Source organism: Fukomys damarensis, unplaced genomic scaffold (genome assembly GCF_012274545.1).
Source record: "Fukomys damarensis isolate Sample0158 unplaced genomic scaffold, DMR_v1.0_HiC HiC_scaffold_7, whole genome shotgun sequence".
NCBI lineage: Eukaryota > Metazoa > Chordata > Mammalia > Rodentia > Bathyergidae > Fukomys > Fukomys damarensis.
Genome location: NW_022900919.1, coordinates 23388756 through 23407802, shown reverse-complemented (window position 1 = coordinate 23407802; position 19047 = coordinate 23388756). Strand labels below are relative to the sequence as shown.

The 19047-nt window shown below is 50.3% G+C and overlaps 1 protein-coding gene across 11 annotated transcripts in view; it reads left to right on the top strand.

Moving 5' to 3' along the window:
- The window catches only part of Arnt2 (aryl hydrocarbon receptor nuclear translocator 2), a 113900-nt gene that overhangs the window by 16988 nt on the left and 77865 nt on the right, over nt 1-19047 (top strand). For all 11 annotated transcript variants that reach the window (XM_019207074.1, XM_019207077.2, XM_019207071.2 and 8 more), the window contains 2 exons: nt 8950-9163; nt 12177-12390. In XM_019207074.1, the coding sequence (XP_019062619.1) occupies nt 8950-9163; nt 12177-12390 (428 nt within the window). The remainder of the gene's footprint in view (nt 1-8949; nt 9164-12176; nt 12391-19047) is intronic.

Genomic DNA, 19047 nt, shown 5'->3' with positions numbered 1-19047 from the left:
TCTCTTTTCTCCCTCTTTGGTTTTTTTTTTTTTTTTTAGGCATGGCAGGAAATGTGGGAGTGTTACATGTTACAAGGAAGGCAAAAGTCCTTCCATCACTCCTAGCAGAATGTGTACCCATTACTCGTGGAAGGGCCTTGGTGTTTGTCCCCAGCACCCATGTCTCCCAGCCTTGTTGCTGATGAACTTGAAAATGTGCTACAGGTGCTGCTTGCTTTTCTCCTGTATGCATGCCACCCCTGTCTGGACTGACCACCTCTATTGTTTAAGATGGTTTTGAGAAGAGCACGGTCCACAGTGAGCCTTGGGCCCAGTAAATAATCTGGTTGCTCTTCCCCAGGCAGTTGGCTTTTGGTCTCGGTTTCTTTCACTCATAACCAAAATAGCTGTAAATTAAACACTTTTCCCCACAAGTCCAAGAAGGCCAACCCTTATTACCCTTCAGGGATTCCATAGTGAAGTTTTTGTCATTCCATAAATATTTCCCCCAGGAATGTGTCCATCCATTTTCTGGCTTCACTTTGGGTGAAACAGGAGAGAGGAGATGGGCTTCATTTCAATCACTAATGGCCTTGGGGTTTCTAATCAAAACAAGACGTGGGTTTTAGCAACAAAAGCGAATACTGCTCTTCCTCGTGCAGACAGGACCTGGCCTGGGCATCCCCTGTTTCTGAGGATTTGTCTTAGCGGCAGGGAGTGCTGTGTTCCCAAAGAAGAGTTAGCCTTGGAAATGAGGGCCAGATTTCCCTGCCCTGGCTTGTCCTTGAAGCACACAGCCTCCTTCTATAAGGAAACAATGGCTTTGGTTCCTCTGTGACAAAATCACTCTTGAGGTGACAGTCCACAGCCTGTCAGCCTCAGGAATTGATCGTCCCGGAGTCTCAGGACATGAAGAAGAGAGATGAGGAGTGACATTTGCTTGACGTTGAAGATCTATGTCAGTGATGACATAACAGAGCAGAGGGACAAAGAGCTCCTTGTCCGGGCCCGAGCACTAAGAAACAGAAACGCTGACTGTGTGTGCTGTCACTCACGGTCTGTGAGCCTGTGAGGGAGTCACATCTTACACAGTCCAGCCCCAAATACAGGCTTCTCTGAACCACATTATTTCCCTACACATTAAAAACAGGAGAAGTTGAGATGCGCTTCCAGCCCCTGCTTCTTATGGGCTGAGTCCCTAGGACCCTGCGACCACCTCCCCCCATCACAGTGGCCCCAGAGTGGATGGGAAAGGCTGCTGGTGCCCCCTTCACTTTGCTTGTGGCTGTGGCCTTGTCCAGGGGTGGAGGCTGAGCCTATACACCAGACTGTCCCAGAGGGCCATGGGAGGCACACCTGGTCGCTCCTGTTTGCTCTCTTCCACTCACTGTCTGTCAGAGGTGCTCCCTCAGGTGAGGCCCTAGAAGAAATGGAGATTGATGGAAGCTGGAACTCACCTCTGTTGTTGGCTCTGACCCAGGCAGGGCGCTGTATCGTGATTCTTGTGTCCTGATGTGCACTCGGTTAGATGGTCCCAGATTCAAGTGTTCTGTCTGTCATCAGACTTTGCGTCTCATTTGAGCTGGGAAATGTGGTCAAATAGGAGCTAAGTCATCACCTGGATGTGGTTCCTGCCTGACTGCAGCTGGCCCATCATGGCAGGGCCGATGGAGCAAAGCAGTAGATGCGAAGCTGCCTGCTGCCGCCTCATCTCATGTGTACACGTGCACAGACATTTCTGTGCCCACAGACACACGTGCACACACACAGATACACACAGAGGAACCCATGCATGCACACACACAGACATACACGCATACAAACACATGGGTACCGCAGGGTTCCCCCTTTCAGGCCGAGGCACAGTTAGCCTGCTTCCCCACATCCCAGTGCCTAGGCTCCCATGCTGGTGCTGCTGTGAGGCTAGGACTTGCAGGGACAAGACTCTGTCAACATTAGACATTTAACCACCCTGGGAGTCACAGGGCCATTGGGGGCAGAACTGACTGCAGTGCACTGAGGACTGACTGACGGATGAGGGGACGACTGCACACACTGTGCATATGGGTGAGACAGGAAGAGGGCAGGTGGTGCTCAGGGAGAACCGTCCATGAGCACATCTGTGCAAGGAGGAGAGGGTGAAACGGAGCCAGAGGTTTGGGAAATTCAGGAATGAGGCTGGGAGGGATAAGTCCAGAGGGTCAAGGGGGGCAGGGGTGGCTCCAGTCCCCCAAGAGGACCTCTCATGACCTGAGACAGAGGAAGGAGACACAGATGCAATTCAGGGTAAAGATAGTAGGTGAGCTGGAAGTTGAGATGGAAACTCTGATGTTTTTTTCTTGGTCAAGTAGGAATTGGGGCCATATGCAGAATAGGGTCAAACATTTTATAGTGTGCTTGAGAGGGAAATTTGGGGTGCTCTGGATTGATTCACAGGAAGCCTACAGATGTAAAGTCTTTAGGCCTCATTGGAAATCATGGGCCGTAAAGGTGATCGGCACCATTTCCTCCATCTCCAGGGTTGCCTGGTTGGCTGGATACAGGGCTCAGACTTTCCCCTGGCCCCTGGTCTGGGAGTAGGTGCAATGCATGGCAAGGTCGTGTGGTTAAGGAGTTCATGGGAGGGTCCTGAAGGGGCTGAGCTGGAGATCCGGCTGCTGAGAGAACTGGGAGGAGAAAGCTGATCTTGTGAGATGCATGGAGAGGACTGGAGACCGGAAGGGGAGTGCAGTCCAGGAAGAGCCCCGAGTTAGCAGGCGTTTGAGAGGGTGGGATGACGCTGTGGTGAGACAGAGGTGGCAGTGTGGGTGCGGCTGGCTAAGATCTGGAGAAGCAGGAAGAAGAGGCGTCGAGGAGACAGAGTGAAGTGTGCACTCCTTGTGGCGAGGCTGCAGGGTTGCTGATGGCCAACACAAGGAGCCTGAAGATGCTAGGGATCCACAGAGGGAGTCTCCTGGGGCAGAAGAGTGGACAAGCAGAGGCCTTCCCTCCAGCTGGGCCTGGGAAAGCAGCCACCTTGGGAATGCTAGGCGATCTCACTCAAGCCTCTTGGAGTTCCTTAATCAGATTCCTGGTCTCATAGCAGGCAGAAGTAAATTCTCCACACCCAGGGACACTCTGCTCATACCCCAGACCGGGATGCTCTAGACAGGTAGTTCCCTGCTGGCCATGGTGCTGCTGGCCTCGGGGCCCCATGGCAGTGGAAGTTTATCCTGCCCATGCTTCCTGCAGGCCCACAGTTTGGAGGGTCCCAGCCTTCTCAGTGCACCAAGTTGGGGCAGGTCCATATTCCTATTTTAGGCTCTCTGGGACTGATGTTTTCCAGGGAGCCTCAGGATGTCTTAATATGCCTGCACCTGGGGGACAGCTGACATCCCAGGGCCATCACTAAGAGTCACAGTGACACATCATGTTGTCCTCATAGCTTACGTGTGTCTGTAATTGTTCATTAAAACAAAAGAGTAGAAGCATAACTGATGCAGATGTCTTTTAATGCTTGGCTTTGAACAAACAAGAAATCGCTCCCAAACTTTAATTCCGGTCACTGTATGTTACCAGCCTGATTTTTGCTGCATTCAGACTCTTACTGTTTCCTTTCTCAGATGACCCAGAGGCCTTCCAAGGCGTTCCTGTGCCATCACTGTGATTCAGCTCCAGGGTCAGGGGCCTCCTGAGAGTCCAGGTCCCCAGCCCTTGTTAATGGTTTCCTACCTCCTTAAGACCCTTGAGGCCGCTGCTGGTGACCACTGCCTGCCTATCCCTGGCAAGGTTGAGGGCCCCAGATGTGTCTGTCCAAGATTGTTCCTCGTGTTTTGTAGGGTTTGGTCTATGGGCTTCTAATGACATTGGAAAGCAAAGGTATTCACCACAGAAGTGTTTCCACAGTAGGCATCTTTTATTTTTCCATCCCCCGTTTTGATGCTTCCCTTTTGGTTCAGTGTAGTATTTAAGATTGTGGGCTTTTTTCCCTGGCTTTTTAGGGTGTGATGATGTTTGAGTTTTAACCTTTTCACCTGCATTTACCACCCTGTCTTGTCAGTAGGTATAATAGGCAAAACCCCGTTGGTAAGGAGAAATATGCAAGATAGGCATATCTGCCTGCACAGGTCTCTCCCAGCAGAAAGGAAGGCCGTTGGTTCCGGCCACTTGCAGTCTGCACATCTTGGCTTAGAGTGCCGCTGCTTTTGTTTCTAGGTGGGAAATACTTAAAGCACTTCTGATGGAGGGTGGATGAGCAAAGAGTGGCAAGGACTACCACTTGCTGCTTGACTTTATCTTTATAGTAATGATGTGAAGGACACACTCCATGGGCCACTTGAAGTCTCTGTAAAGCAGGAAGAGATTCTGCGAAGCTTTATGGCCCCTGCAGAGCAGGCACCCAACATGGACACCTCTGGTCTTTTGCAGCCCTCTCCCTGCCTGCACGGACGTGGGGACGTGCATGGTTCCTAGGAGCCAGAGAAGCGTTTCGGACCATTTGGGTGGGACTTGGTACAGTGTGGAACAAGTGTACCACAGATTACTTCAGTGGGTTAGGGTTGGGGGTCGGGGCTTGGACACACTGGAATGGGTCATGGTCAGCTACTCTTCTTTTACTGCTGAGAGATGGACTTGGGTATGAAGTGATATTGCTTGAATAATACCAGGAGTTTTGCAGAAAGGGGAAGAGATTATTTTCAAAGTCTTTAGAAGTCCTAAGCTGTATCTTTGGACTGCCAAGAGTTTCCCTCTCTGCAGCCTATCTCTGCTCCCTGACTCTCTGGGTGTTCTAGTTCTGCGTGTGGGACCAAGGAGTGTGCTGCAGCTGAGAGGTCTGGGAAGAGACACAGTAGGCAAGGCAGGACTGGGCCTCTCCGGTGCAGGCTTTTGTGTCATGAGTGGAGATCCTTCCTTGAAGGCAGTTGTGGGTGGATGGGGGGCAGAGGCAGTGACAGCTGAGGAAGCCCATGGTGAGTGTAGAGATGCAAAGTATGCGCATTCCCCTGGGAACGGTGGGCCTGGCCCTCTGGGGGCGGGTCTGACTTCTCCAGACTCCTCACTGTGCATCTGGGGAGACTTGTCTTCAGCAGGACATGGCAGCAGGAGGCAATGGGAGGTGCTTCATGCACAGCTGCTCTTGGCCAGATCACTGGGGCTCTCAGCTCAGGATCTCTGGGCTCCTTGATATGCTTGGGCCGGGCTTCCTACTCTCTCTTATAGCATCCTACCTTTGCCACAGTACCTGACACAGGGACGGTGTCAGCGCCAGATCCTGTTCTGTGTCAAGATTTAAGCAGGTGGGCCTGGGCTTGCCCCTTTGAACAGAGTTGGAAGGGAGATCCCAAGTCGCCGTGCCTTCTACAGCTGGTGTCCAGGGTTGGAGCACAGGAGAAGAGTCCTCTCCACTGGCAGCTCTGCGCGTGTCCCCCACTGTCCCTGTTGCTGAGTCCCCAGTCCTGCTCCCAAGTGTGCAGGGCCTCATTTCTTTATGGATCCTGCTCAGCTCCTAGCTCGTGTGTGGAGCTCATGCAGCTCACCGGCACCAGGCCCAGCCCTCCAATCATCAGCTCCCGTGAGGAAGAGGTGACCTTGGCCCAGCAAGTATGGTCCTGGAGATTTGCTTTTCTGTTTTCACAAGGCATTTCCTTCCTCTCTGTCTCTATGGAGGCTGCACAATGAAACCGCACATACATAAATGTATGCCGCTGAGAATCAAGCCTTGTTGCCAGGCAACTGGCAGCTTTCAGGTCTTTTGACATTCTGCTGGTAACTCAGTCTTATTTTATAAAAATAGAAAACAGTCAGAGCATTTCCTGGATGAGCCAATTAATAGGATCAGGTTGCAAGTACATCAGCATGTAAATCAGTTGCCCTGGTCTTATCTTCTTCATGCACTTTATCCTGCACATCAGGTTTCTCAACCACTGTGGTAAATTCCTTCAGATCTGTTTAAGGATCTCACGAAGACTTTTCCCCTTGACATGTTCATGAAGCCAACTGATCCAAGGGATCCAACAGCAGCTTTACTGGAAAATGGCATCAGGAGGAAGTGTCTTTCTGGTCTCTTGCTAGAGTGGTTGCTGTGGAAATTGGCCGAGAGGTTAGAAATTGGAAGCTTGAGGTCACCATTGAAGGAATTTAGGGAATCAGATCTGCCTTTTGAGAACTATCAGCTTGGCTACATTGCCAGGCTCACACGGGAAGGACCTGAGAGGAGAGGAGAGAAGAAGAGATTTGCTGCAGTGACCACCACAGCCATCAGGAGGCGGAGGGGAGAAGAGTGCAGAGATTTCTGATTTTCAGCACACAGGCAGAAGTTTGAGTCAAAGAAGCAGCTCACTGTGCTGTGTGAAGAGAAGTCAGAGTCGATGCTGTGTTGGGCACAGCGAGGCGCTGAGTGTGGCTTGTATTGTAAAAGCAGTGGCGATGTGTGGGGCGTGGTAGGGAGATATTGAAGTCAGGCAAGGAGTTGGATGTGCACTTCAAGTAGGGTGAGCAGCTGTGAGCCCAGGAGAGGAGAGGGTGGCTGTGAGTCAGGACCTGGGGAGCCCTGGGGCTCCTGGCTGACTGCTCCTTCTGGCGCTGCTCCAAGAACAGGGAGCAGCAGGGGGTGAGCACCCCTCCTCTGGTGGCCCCACTGTGGGCCTCCTGAGATGGCCCCTAGGATGGGTGCAGGCACAGGGGTAGATGGCGCCCTCAGTTATGGGCTTGAAATTGTGGAGCAAGGACCTCATTCCTGCTTCTGCAGGGAAGCATTCCTGCCCGTGTGAGAGCACTAGAAATCCCATCACCAAATTCCTGCTGTCGTCACTTTCCCTCCCCAGAAACCAGCCCTGCCCCAGTGTGCTGGAGCCATTTCTCTGGAGTGTTCACCTTCCCTGCCCAGGTCTTGGCTCTGTGGAGCAGGGGTGTGCGCTGCTTGGGCTGGTCCCTTTCCACCCTTCCAGAGTCAGCTGGGCGGGCGGTGTCAGGGAAGGAAAGGAGCACCAGCCTCAGCCTCTGTCTCTTTCCTCCCCCAGGACTCACCCACCCATTCTCTCCCAGAAGTCAGCCACAAGGATGCATAGTACCAAGGCCCCCAGCAGCCAGCGCTGCCTGCATCCTCCCCGAAGTCAGTCTCTGGGCCCAGGGCTTCCCCTTCCACAGGACCTGCTCCTGGAAGCCCTCAGTGCCTCCTCCATCCCCAGGCCCACTTGATCTTTCAGATTCCCTTCCTGAAAGCACCCCCTGTCTTTGAGGTCCAGCTTCTCATCACTCTCCGCCCATCTCTCCCATCCCTCAGCCCTGAGTCTCTGCCTCCTCCACCCTGTTCTCTAGTGGTTTCACTTTTACTGTGCTTTTCAGAGCTTTTAACTATATTTCACCTGCAGATCCCATATGCAGGGTGTGCTTCACCTTCCTAACAAGACCTCTGTGCTGGAGGACAGGCAGGGTGGCCCTTGTCTCTGCTCTTCCCTCCCCTCCTGGGACCTGGCTCAGGTCTCTACAAGGGGCACATGGCTGCCCTCCCTGGCTTGCATGGCAGAGGGCTTAGGCACCTGTGACTCACGTGCTGTCTGGCCCTGTGGGCATGCCTGTCCCCAGGCTGGGTGATGGGGCTGGGTGTTCAGCTGCTTAATACATGCAGCCTTGGAAGCAGCCCTGCCTGAGGTTGCTCCTGTCTTGCTGTTTGTGTCATTGCTCTTCCTTTTATTTGGGGGGGTCCTGGGGATTGAACTTGGGTCCTTGCGCTTGCAAGGCAGGCCACCGAACCGCTGAGCTAAATCCCTGGCCTCTTATTGCTCTTCCTTAAGCACCAGTGAAACCCTAAGTCCCACAGGAGACGTGGGGTGTATTTTTAGACAGTTCTTTTATGCCAAGTCTCAGCTTTGTCTCAGTGTTGTTGAATGGGGTTGGCTTTTCTTCTCTTTCAAACCTAAAGGTAATAATACCTGGATGGAAACATTCTACCAGCCCTTCTCTTTTCATGTTTTTCATGTCAACACATCACAGAGATTGAGTTCAGTAATTCCATGCAGTCCTTTTTAAAAAGCTGGGTATTTGTTGTTTAAAGCCAGGGTTGCACCTGTTCTGTTACAGTGCTACAGAAAGTGTGTTGGGTAGAACAAAACTTGTTCACAACTTTGTACAAAGTAAATCTGTGGCACTACAGGTCTACTCAGTGACATAAAGAATAGCAAGGTATACAAATGCTGCTCGATTTATGATAGGGTTACATACTGCCAAACCCATCAGAAATTGACAACATAAGTTGAAAATACATTGACTTCTCCTAGCCCACTGAACATCCAGCCTGCCTAATGGGCACTTACATTAGCCTGAAGTTAGCAAAGTCACCTAAGTCCATACATATTTCATAGTTCAGTGTTGAGTGTCTCACTCCGTTTATTGAATACCTAGCTGAAGTGGGAACAGAATGGTTACATGGGTTAATGTACATTGAAGTACGGTTTTTACTGAACTCTTCATTTTCATGCCATCCTAAATTTTAAAAATTATAAGCCAGGAGCCTCTTATAGTGCTTCTTACTGTAAGGTACAAGAAACACACAAGCAGTTACTGACTGCATCCTCTGTGTCATTCATTTCCTCTTCTTTTTGTGTGTGTGTGTGGGGGGGTGTGCGCTCACCTGTGCACGTGTGCCTGTGTCCCTCCATGCATAGATATATGTGTGCACCTGGGAGACACACTGGGGACCCGGTGTGGTGCCTTCATGCTTTATGTCCATACACAGTGCATAGAGACATCGGGAGCACTAAGAGCCTTCAGTCTGTGTGTGGAGGTGGAGACTGGAGGTCTGTGCTCCCCACCCAGATTGGGTCATCGGAACTGCTCCCTGGCAGCATGTGTCCACAGAACTCAGCCATGTGGACTCAGTGCCTGGTGCTCAGTCATTTGGTGTCAACAACACGCCGTTTTATCCTATTGGACAGCAACCCCTTGTCTGATACTTCTCTTTTTGCCCCTCCCGGTCTCCTGCTTCCTGGGAAGAGAGAATCACAGCGAGATCGAGCGGCGCAGGCGGAACAAGATGACCCAGTACATCACCGAGCTCTCTGACATGGTCCCCACGTGCAGCGCACTGGCCCGGAAGCCAGACAAGCTCACCATCCTACGCATGGCTGTCTCGCACATGAAGTCCATGAGGGGCACAGGGAACAAATCCACAGACGGGGCCTACAAGCCTTCCTTCCTCACCGAGCAGGTGCCCGCTCTGCGCTCCTCTGTGGTGTACTCCCAGCTAGAGGGGAGAGTCGCAGCTTCACCGTGCTGACGTAGATGACGTGGGGGTGGGGTGGGGTTTGATGCCGAAGAAGGGAGGAAGCCAAGAAACCTTGCTTGCACTTTTCAGCAAGAAGTGCTCTTCAAGAGTGTCTGGTCTTTTCATCTTCTGTTTATTATAGTTCAGTGAGATGACCCTGCAGATATATGCTGTGCATCTGAATAATAGGCTTAGCAAGTGGACAGGGAGAAAGTCAGTGGGAACAGAGCTTTGTGCACCAGGATAGCGGTGAGGGTGATCCCCCACCCCTTGTCACAGTTAGCAGTAACGGTGATGGTAGCAGGACTGTCACAGCTGGCATTAGAAGGCATCTGCAGTGCCTGGCTAGGGTCAGATCTTTTTATGCATTATTTAATTTTCTGCTCATTCTAGTCCAATGGAGAAGCCAGTTTTATTAATACCCATTTTATAGATGAGAAAGTTGAGGCTTGGAAAGAATCAACAAATTGCCAAAAGAGAATCAGCTGTTTCTGAAGGAGCCAGGAGCTGGTCCAAGAAGATGGAGTTTGGATCCCAAAACCATACAGTTAACGCTTGTGTTGGTCTTTGGATGTTGGGAAGAAGAATGCGAGATAGCAAAATAGTATTTTGTTAATGAAATCACATGAATCAGAATTCTGAATCCTTTCAGGATGTGCCGGCCACAGGGCAAACCAGCCAGATATCTAAGCTTCCCTTCCTTATCTGTGCAGTGAATGTGAAGCTTTCAGACTCTGAAAGCTTCTGCATGATAAATGAAATGATGGATTTGAAAAGACCTTGTGTACAGTGTAGGGGAAAAGGCAGAACAGTATAGTTGTCAGGAAGTGTAGTTAGGAAGTATGAGAGCTTGCAGAGTAGAGAATCTGAGGAATGCGCTGCTTAACAAGTCAAGAACATGGGGGCCAGAATGGAGCAGAGCAGAAAGGCCCTGGTGCCATTGCACACCGATGCTCGGGATGGGGACAGCATGAGCATCCTGGGGAGGAGCCACAGAATGTGCAGAGAAGGGAGAGGGATTCTACATGGGAGCCTCAGAGGGAGGAAAGAAGACATTTGACAAATCTCTTCTGTGGTGCCGAGAATGTGTTCATGTTGTGGGAGTAGGTTTAGACAAAGACCATAGAAGGGAAGCAGCATTTGTGACTGTTCTGTTCGGCGGTTAGCAAGTGCTTCACCTGCTTGAACCCTGTGGAATCCCCTGGGGCTCTGTGTCCCCTCATCCTCAGCTGTCCAGATGGTGTGGCAGTGACCACGTCGGCCCTTGGGGGACATGGAGCATGGTGGCTCAGGGCAGCGGCTTCAAGCCTCATTTCCGCCTCCATAAAAATGAATTCCATGGTGGGTCCCAGGCCCTGCGGATGTAGTGAGGGAGCAACGTGTGTCAACTGCTCCACACTGGGCTTGGAGAGGAACCAGATAGAAATGCACTGAGCACTACTAACCAGTAGGGCGATAGGAAGCTTTTCCTCTACGTTTATTTCTTACAAAACTCTTGCAGGGACAGCATTTGAAATGACTCCCTGAGCGCCTACAGTGGCGTGACTGTAGAGGAGTGGAAGCCACATGAGGACTACCTGCGTTTCTCTCTTGCTCAAATAGGTGATGGTAACAGCCGTGTTTATGGAGCACCTCCTGTGCACCGGCCCTTGCTAAATCCTTCACCACAAGAGCTCATTTAATCCCCCAAAATCTCACTGAAAACAAAACTGAAAATAGCAGAAGCTGCAGATATTAAGTGTGGAAGAGCCAGGATGAGCCTTCTTTTTCTCCAAACCCTTGGTCTTAGCCTCTACTGTCCGTTAACTGAAGACAGAGGCTGGGCAGGTTCTGGCTTCCAACACAGAACCTTGGATTTGAGATGAACTCAGGGAAAAGTGACAAGTGAAGGTGAGGGTAGCCCTATCCATAGGCCCTTCCTGATCCTTGCAAACTGGATGCCAACATGAATTGACAAGTGAAGCCATTCAGCCCTCCCCGTGACAGAGTTCTCTACTTCGCCAGATAGTCTGCCCACCTTTAAAACCTTTAAAAAGGCTCTTCCTGTTGGGAAGATCTTCCTGATAGCCAGAATAAAATTGCTGACCCAGTCCTAAGTGTCTAGGAGACACAGCAGAAGTGCAAAGGATGGGAAATGAGCAAAATAAACTTCCTGGAAAAATGCTTGTGTAGTCTGCTTCCCTCCGAGTTTCTCAGGCTGAGGAGGTTTGTATTCTTCCCCTGCCCAGCACTTAGACACATTCACAAAGCTCCTGTGGTCCTGCAGCCCTGCTTCCAGCAGATCAGCATCTTCTCAGCTGCAGTTGGGGCTTAGGTCGGGGCCAGAAGCTCCAGCTGGGTGACTGCAGCAGGAGCCTTTGTCTCTGGAAGCTGCATGGGCAGGGAGACAAAAGGAGTCTTCTGGTGTCCGGTGCAGACATCAGGTTTTCTCTGCTATCCAGTGGGGACATCAGGGGTTCTCTTACATCAGGTGTAGACATGAGGGGATCCTCTTGTTTCCAAAGACACTGCTTAGCTTAGATCTGCAGGAGGAGGGGAGTATGGAGAGTGTACTGTCACTGTGTCAGGCACTTGGTGAGGAGACACCTGGTCTGGCCCTTTTTCCTTTATTCCACCAGCATTTTCTGTGCCAATCGCTGAGTGCTGGTCCCCTCTGCAGCCGTGTTATGGTTGCATTTTCAATATGCAGGGATGACACTCACACCTCTGGCAGCCCCACACCCTGTGGTGGTCACCTACCCTGCCAACATTGGAGAAATCTCTCCCTGAGAGAGGGCTGTGTCTCAGGAATGGTGCATTTTTCTAGCTTATTTCCTGGGAAAACTGCATTATTTTCCTATATTATTTGTACACTCGAATAAGTATTAGAATAAAAGAAGCTAGAGGTTGTTGATAAGAAAAAGTAATTGATTTGTGTCTTCTGGAGCCTGTGCTGATCCCAATTTTGCCTTCCTAGGAGCTGAAGCATCTCATCCTGGAAGCCGCTGATGGTTTTCTGTTCGTCGTGGCAGCCGAGACAGGGCGAGTGATCTACGTGTCTGACTCAGTCACGCCTGTTCTGAACCAGCCCCAGTCAGAGTGGTTTGGGAGCACCCTATACGAGCAGGTGCATCCTGATGATGTGGAGAAGCTGAGAGAGCAGCTGTGCACCTCGGAAAACTCAATGACAGGTCAGTGTGGCTCTTCTATAGGGCTGTCCAACCGCAGGAAAAATTCTCCTAGTAAACATGCTGAAAATATGCAGTCATAAAAAGCTCCCTAAAGGTGAGAGAGTGTACTTTACTTAGCCTGTCATAGCTTCATTCACCCTTTACTTTTTAAAAAATCTTTTTTAGTGTGTGAGGGATTGAACTCAGGACTTTGCTCTTGCTAGGCAGGCGCAGTGCCAATGAGCTAAATCCCTGGCCCTAAAAAAAAAAAAAAAAAATCTGTTTTTAAAGCATTACTTTTCTGTATTTTACCTGTAATTACAGCACCTTGCCACTAGGAGCCCTCATTGCTGCACTAGTCGGGTCCACACACTCATGAAGTTGGTGCAGAAAGTGTGTGGTTATTTGTGATCCTGATCATAGATGCTCGTTACCCAGGCCTTAGTCATCTGGAATGTTGTTTCTTACAGAAAACGTTTAACTACAAATGGTTCTGCTATAATGTAACACACACTGAAAAATCACCATAGTATAGGGCCAGGGATTTAGCTCAGTAGTGCCAATACTTGCCTTGCAAGCCCAAAGTCCTGTGTTCAATCCCTAGCACACACACACACACACACACACACACACACAAAAAAAAAATCACTACCATATACAAAAATCATGCAGTAAAACTACAGGGCTTATGGAACCAAAGTGGGTTAAGAATACAAACTTCAGTAATGTATCCATGGCAGAGAAAAGCAAAAATAGAAATCTGTTAAAAACAGTAGCTCATCTTTACATTTAGATGGTTAAAACATTCATAAATATTATGAAACATGGCCCTTGAAGTTGGCGAGTGAACGTGTGTCTCAAAGGTGTTGCCACGTGTGAGTTAGAGATGGTGGAAGTCGTGAAATCAGATGGAGAATTTTAACACCACATGTGGGTGAGTGTGGCTTGTAACAGGCAGCGAACCAAGATTGTTGGTAGATGGCCCTGGTTGTGAGTTTTGTGTATTCCTTTATGATTTGGTTGTGCTAGGTACAGTTTTTTGTTCATCTAGTAGTTCTCACAAGATAAACACAAAATTCTTATCCTCAGATTGTTCCCTAATACAGTGGTACCTCAATTAAAAAACTTAATTCTTGTCACAAACCGTGCTGGATGAGAACTGAATCAAAATTCCTATAAGGTCAGCATTGAACCTAACCATTGGATGTGATGTGGTTCTTATCCGGTTCCCCTTGGACCAGAATTGTGGAAAGAAGTAAGTTTGAGAACCACGGTACCGGTGTGTATTAATCGAATGAATTTACGTTTTCATAAAGAGTTACAGATTTGTTGTATCATGACATGCGTGTTTTGCCCGCTCATGGTGGGTTTGGGCCATGCTGTTCTGCTGGATCACACTGGGGGTGCTGGTTCCTACTCTGCACCTGCCCGCAGTGCCTGTCTCTGGGCTCTGTACGCAGGAGGCCTTCAGAACAAGCTTCATGGAGTGAGTCTGTGTTGCACTCATTGTACTCTGCTCTTGTTGACGAGTCAAATACCACAGCCTGCGTGACTTAACAGAAATTTATTTTCTCAGTTCTCTACACAGAAAGTCTAATAATGGCGTAGTCTATTTGGGCTGCTATAACAAAATATTATTAACTGGGTAGCTTTTACATGACAAAAATTTATTTTTTCACAGTTCTAGAAATTAGAAAGGCCAAGATCAAGCCACCAGTAGATTTAGTGTCTGGTAAGGGCCCATGTTTTGGTTCCCAGGTGGCATTTCTTGAAGGGCTTAGTTGCTGTTGTGGTCACTTTCTCATTACTGGTGCAGAATTCCCAACACCCACAACTGAAAGAAGGAGAAGTTTATTTTGGCTCACATTTTAAGTCCATGGTTGGCTGGCTCCAAAGCAGGCAGGGCATGGTGTCAGGGTCGGGTGGAGAAGTGCTGTCCACGTCTTGGAGGACAGGAAGCAGGAGAAGGGAGGAGTCAGGGAAGAAGATAAACCCTTCCAGATCACCTGCCTCTTCTGGACAGACCCCACCTCTCATCAGCACATTCGGTTGTGGATTCATCGTCCGTGGATCCAAGCACCTTCCACACACATGAGACTTGGGGAGGGCATTTTAGATGTAGGGCCTCTTCTGTAAGGGTACTGATTAAATCATGAGGATGCCACTCTCATGACTTAATGACCTCCCCAAATCCCGCCTTCTAATACCAATAGTACCTTAGGGGTTAGGAATTCAAGGTAAGAATTTGAAGTCAGATATTCAGTTCATTGGGCCTGTGACGGTGGTGCTGGCAGGGCTGGTGTCTCCTGAGACCCCTCTCTTCTGTTTCCAGATGGCCACCTTTTCTTTGAGGCCTCCATGGTCTTCTCTGTGCATCCCTGGTGTGTCACTTCCTCTTACAGGGACTCTAGGCACACTGGATCAGGGCCACTCTGACCTCATTTTACCTTAATTACCTCTTCCAGGGGCTAGCTCCAAAGACAGTTACATTTTGAAGTTCTAGAGGTTCGGACTTCAACATGTGATTTCAGAGTTCATAATTCCACCCATAACACTTAGGGTAAGACTGAGTCAGAGGTGACAAAGAAGGCACAAGTGCAGCTGTTTCTGAAGGATGATAGCAGTTTCCTTAGTGCTGATGATCCGTGATTCACAGCAGGAGGAAGAGGACAGAGGATTAGGATATGAGGACAGGGTCTGCCTTACTGTTTCCTCATGGGGTGACACATCTGCTAGTGAGCCGCATGTTTTCATAAAACACCAGTGTTAACACAGACCCAGAAAGACTTGTCCTGCCGTCCAGTCTGGAGCTGAGTTAAAGAACTTCACACAGAAGTTCTAAAGAATACACACGGCAGAGTTAGGTATTGGGGCAGGAGAGAGAAGGGAAAGCAAGTCACCTAAGAAGTGTTGTTGACAGCTGAAAATTCCTCCTCTGGAAAGAGCTGTCTTTCCCAGATTCTGTGTCCATCCACAGGATGTGGCTTCCTGAAAGCTTGTCTGGAGACCCCGCTAAGGGCCCTGGCAGGGGAAGTGGTTGTCAGGGATGGGTCAGGCTCAGCTCAAGGGTGTCATTAACAAGGTCGGGGGATGTTTCTGTGTGTGAAGTCTTAATGTGGCTGGCAGAGTTCGTAGGGCAGTAAGGCACACTGGCTGTAAATGCCTTTGGAGGGGTGCTGGGCAGTGGCCACAGCAGCCAGAGCCGGTGCAAAGAGTGGGCAGTGCTCCAAGATGACAGAGAAGACCCGAAGGCAGTGTGCCCCTTCTGGTTGGCCTCCTCTCCAGAGCAGCAAGAGCAGTCTGGTGAAGCTGCTTCTTATCCTTAGTATGGAAGAGGGGAAGGTCCCCGGAGGCCACAGGATGACCTGTCACTCTGCCATGACCCAGCATGAAAGCTTGGCGAGCTGGAAGGAGGTTGGAAGAGATTCCTACAGCAGGGTTCCCTCACTGGTGGCCTTGGGGGTTTAGGGTGCTCAGGAAGAGTGGGGCTTGTCTTTGTGAGCAGCCAGCCCAAGGGTAGGCACAAATGCAAACTCTCCTAACGAGCTGTAAGGGTGTGTGGCTGGGCTAGGCTGTCTCAGACCCTCCTGTCTTTGTTCCTAACCTGTGTGCTTTTAGGCAGGGAAATAGGGGATGTGGTGATTTGGCTATTTAAGGTGCCCCCTCCCAGCATTGTGTGGTCCAGTGCTCCTAGGCTGTGGTGTGCTTTATGGAGGAAACAGGTGCACGTTAGGCAGGCTTCATCCAGACAGTGCTGTCGCCTGTGAGTGCAGTGTCAGTGAGACAACAGTGTACATGAAATAAGGTGTCTTTAATCAGAAGCACTCAGACAAGGTGCTTCTGGGTGACCAGAAGCTGGCAGCGACTTAACCCTGTGCTTCCCCTGGGAGTGGTAGGTCTGTATTTGCTAATTCAGTATCCATGGCAACTTTATAAATCACAGCTCCCTGGGATGATGAGAATCTGTTGTGTGCCTTCTCTTCCAACCCAGGCTTTGCTCCTCTTTGCACAGGATGGATTATCAGGCAGGCCAAGGTGCTTACATGCAGCTCTGTCTTCACTTGGGGCCTGTGGCTGAACACAGATGCTTCTACAGATGCTCCTACACATGTCTTAGGGCTGCCTCTCTGCCCTTCACTTGAACCCCTGTCATGCCCTGACCAATCCCGGGATCTAGGGAGACCCTGATCCAGGGTTGAGGCAAACTTCTCCACTCAGGACCTTGGTACCCAGGAGCTGGAGAAAGTGATTCCCAGAAGGAAGTCAGTGCAGTCACCCAGAGGAAGAGACACTAGGCGGGCAGATTGGCAGGTGTGCAGAGCCAGCCCCGGACAGCCAGGCTCAGCCATGTTTGAGGTGTTCCTGACAGGGAAGGATGGAATGTTCTGGACACTGGGGGTGGCCTGGAATACTAGGGCTGGGTGACAGGATTCTGAGCAGAAAGTGGAGTGGATGCCAGCTATGGAGGAGACTGATAGAGATTAGATGTAAGTGTTGTTGGGGAAGAAGATGCACAACTAGTGATGGTGGATATCTGAGAGCCTTAGCCCTCCCTGTGGGGCAGCCGAGGAGAGGCGCAAGGCCTTGCAGGTGATACAAGGCCACTGATGTAACAACAGGTAGGGTTGAGAGCCAGCAGAGGGCAGCAGACCACTGGCACGTGGAGTGAGATGATTATCCTCAGTGTCTTCCTGTGGGAAGCCGAGACCCTGGTGAGCACAGGCAGAGGTGGCTTGTCGGTGACCCCACTCCCTCAGCAGGAAGGAATTGTCCGGATTGTCTGGCCAGGACGTAGATGTGGAAGATGATGACTATGGGCTCCTTAAGACAAGGTCCATTTGGTCCTTTCCTTGGCCTTGTACTGTTGCGGTTTGTTTTCACTGGGCTCTCCCTGTATTCTGAGAAGTGGGTCTACATTTTGGTTCAGCTTAGAGAATAACTTTGAGGTAGTTAGAACAGTCTAACGGTAGAAAGTGTGCCAGCAGAGTCTGAATTCCTCCCTCCCGCCCTTCCTCCCTTTCCTTTTTTCTCCTTCCTCTGTTTCTCCCTCCCTCCCTCTCTCCCTCTCCCTTCTTTCTTTCTTTGCTTTCTTGGAGGCTTGAATCCAGGGCTTTCACAGTTAGCTGCATGTCAAGACTAGTTTTTTTGAGGCAATCTCTTACTAAATCACTAAATTGCCTACACGAGGCTTGAATTTGCAATATTCCTGCCTCAGCCTTCCAGAGCTGAGATTACAGGCGTGCACCATCACATCTGGCTCCTTCTTGCTTTTATCTGATGAGTACTTCATTTAACCATTTATTCTTCGGTTCAACAAGTACCTGTTTTGCAGGACTGTGAACAGGTCTGTGGGGTGCAGCTGGCCTCATGATCAGGACTAATACTCTTCACTCCGAAGAGCTCCCAGCAGTTTGAATGAATGAACCCCCATTTCCCAACCCCTCCAGCCCAGCTTCTGCATGATAATTTTGGGAGAGCCTGAGCCAGGTTGGTCTCCAAGGCCTTTAGTTGGAAAGCCCCAAGCATGAATCACACATCCCAATCTCAGCTGTGATTAAGCTTTCCTATCTCCCCGAGAACTCTGTCGAAGTCCAGAGATACTTTCAGCCTTGGATCATAGGCTTTGCAGCAGCGCGGTCTGGGCATAGATAGAGGGTCATGAGAGCAGGCTGCAGGGGAGCTGCTATCAGCCGCTGTTGCTGTGAAGAGCACAAGCATTCAGCCACAGCGTTCAGGCACCCTGACAAGCTGGCCCTAAAGCATTTTAGGACCCATGGAGCTAGGTCCATGAGTGCTCACATCTGGTGCTTCACGGGAGCTCTCCCTGCATGTCTGGGAGAGAGAGGGCCTGTGGTACATTGGTTGCTGGGTGCTTTTACTTTCTCATTCAATGTTGGTGTTAATAATTGTAATTCATTCTCTTACATTCATTTGTACATACTTGGTACCTGCTGTGGGTGTCAGCCCTGGCTACACATTGACAGCAGCCCCCTGGGGAGAGATGACCATATGCTTGCCCAGGACTGGGGCAGAGACTGGGCACTGGTGTTTGTCAAAGCTCTGAGTGATTCTCATGCACACAAAGTAGTGAGAACTGCTGGTCATCTGGCCTCTGCTCCATTCCCAGTGCGGGGGCTGCTGCTGACCTTTTTACAGGTAAGGACACAAAGGTCGAGGTCACTGCCCCATGGCTGAGGCTGGACTCTGCAGTCATTGCACGGTTAGTGTACCTCTGTGGAGTTATAAGATATAAAGGAGCCTAAAGGCCCAGCATGGCCCTGTGTCCCTTGGGGAAGCAAAAGCCAGTCCAGCCACCCAGCCAGACGTGGGGATGCAGGTTCATGAGGGGTAGACCAGAGCAGCGTTCAGGGCATGAGGGGCACGTGAGTGGTGAAAGGCAGAAAGGCTGAGACCCCATGTCCTAGTGCTGTGGTTCTCACTGCGGCTGCTAGAGCAGCTTTACGGGCATCACTTGTGAACTTGCTAGAAATGCAGGTTCTCTGCCCCACCTTGGTCCCTCCGAATCAGAAGCTCTGGGGGCTCAGCAGTCTGCATTCCACTGTGTGCAGTAAGCACTTGGGGTGCTGACTGAAGCTGAAGAACAGTGACTGAGGGAAGGCGTCCGGGGACTTAGTGTCCTGTCACACGGATGGGGCCCACCTTTATCAGGACTGTCAC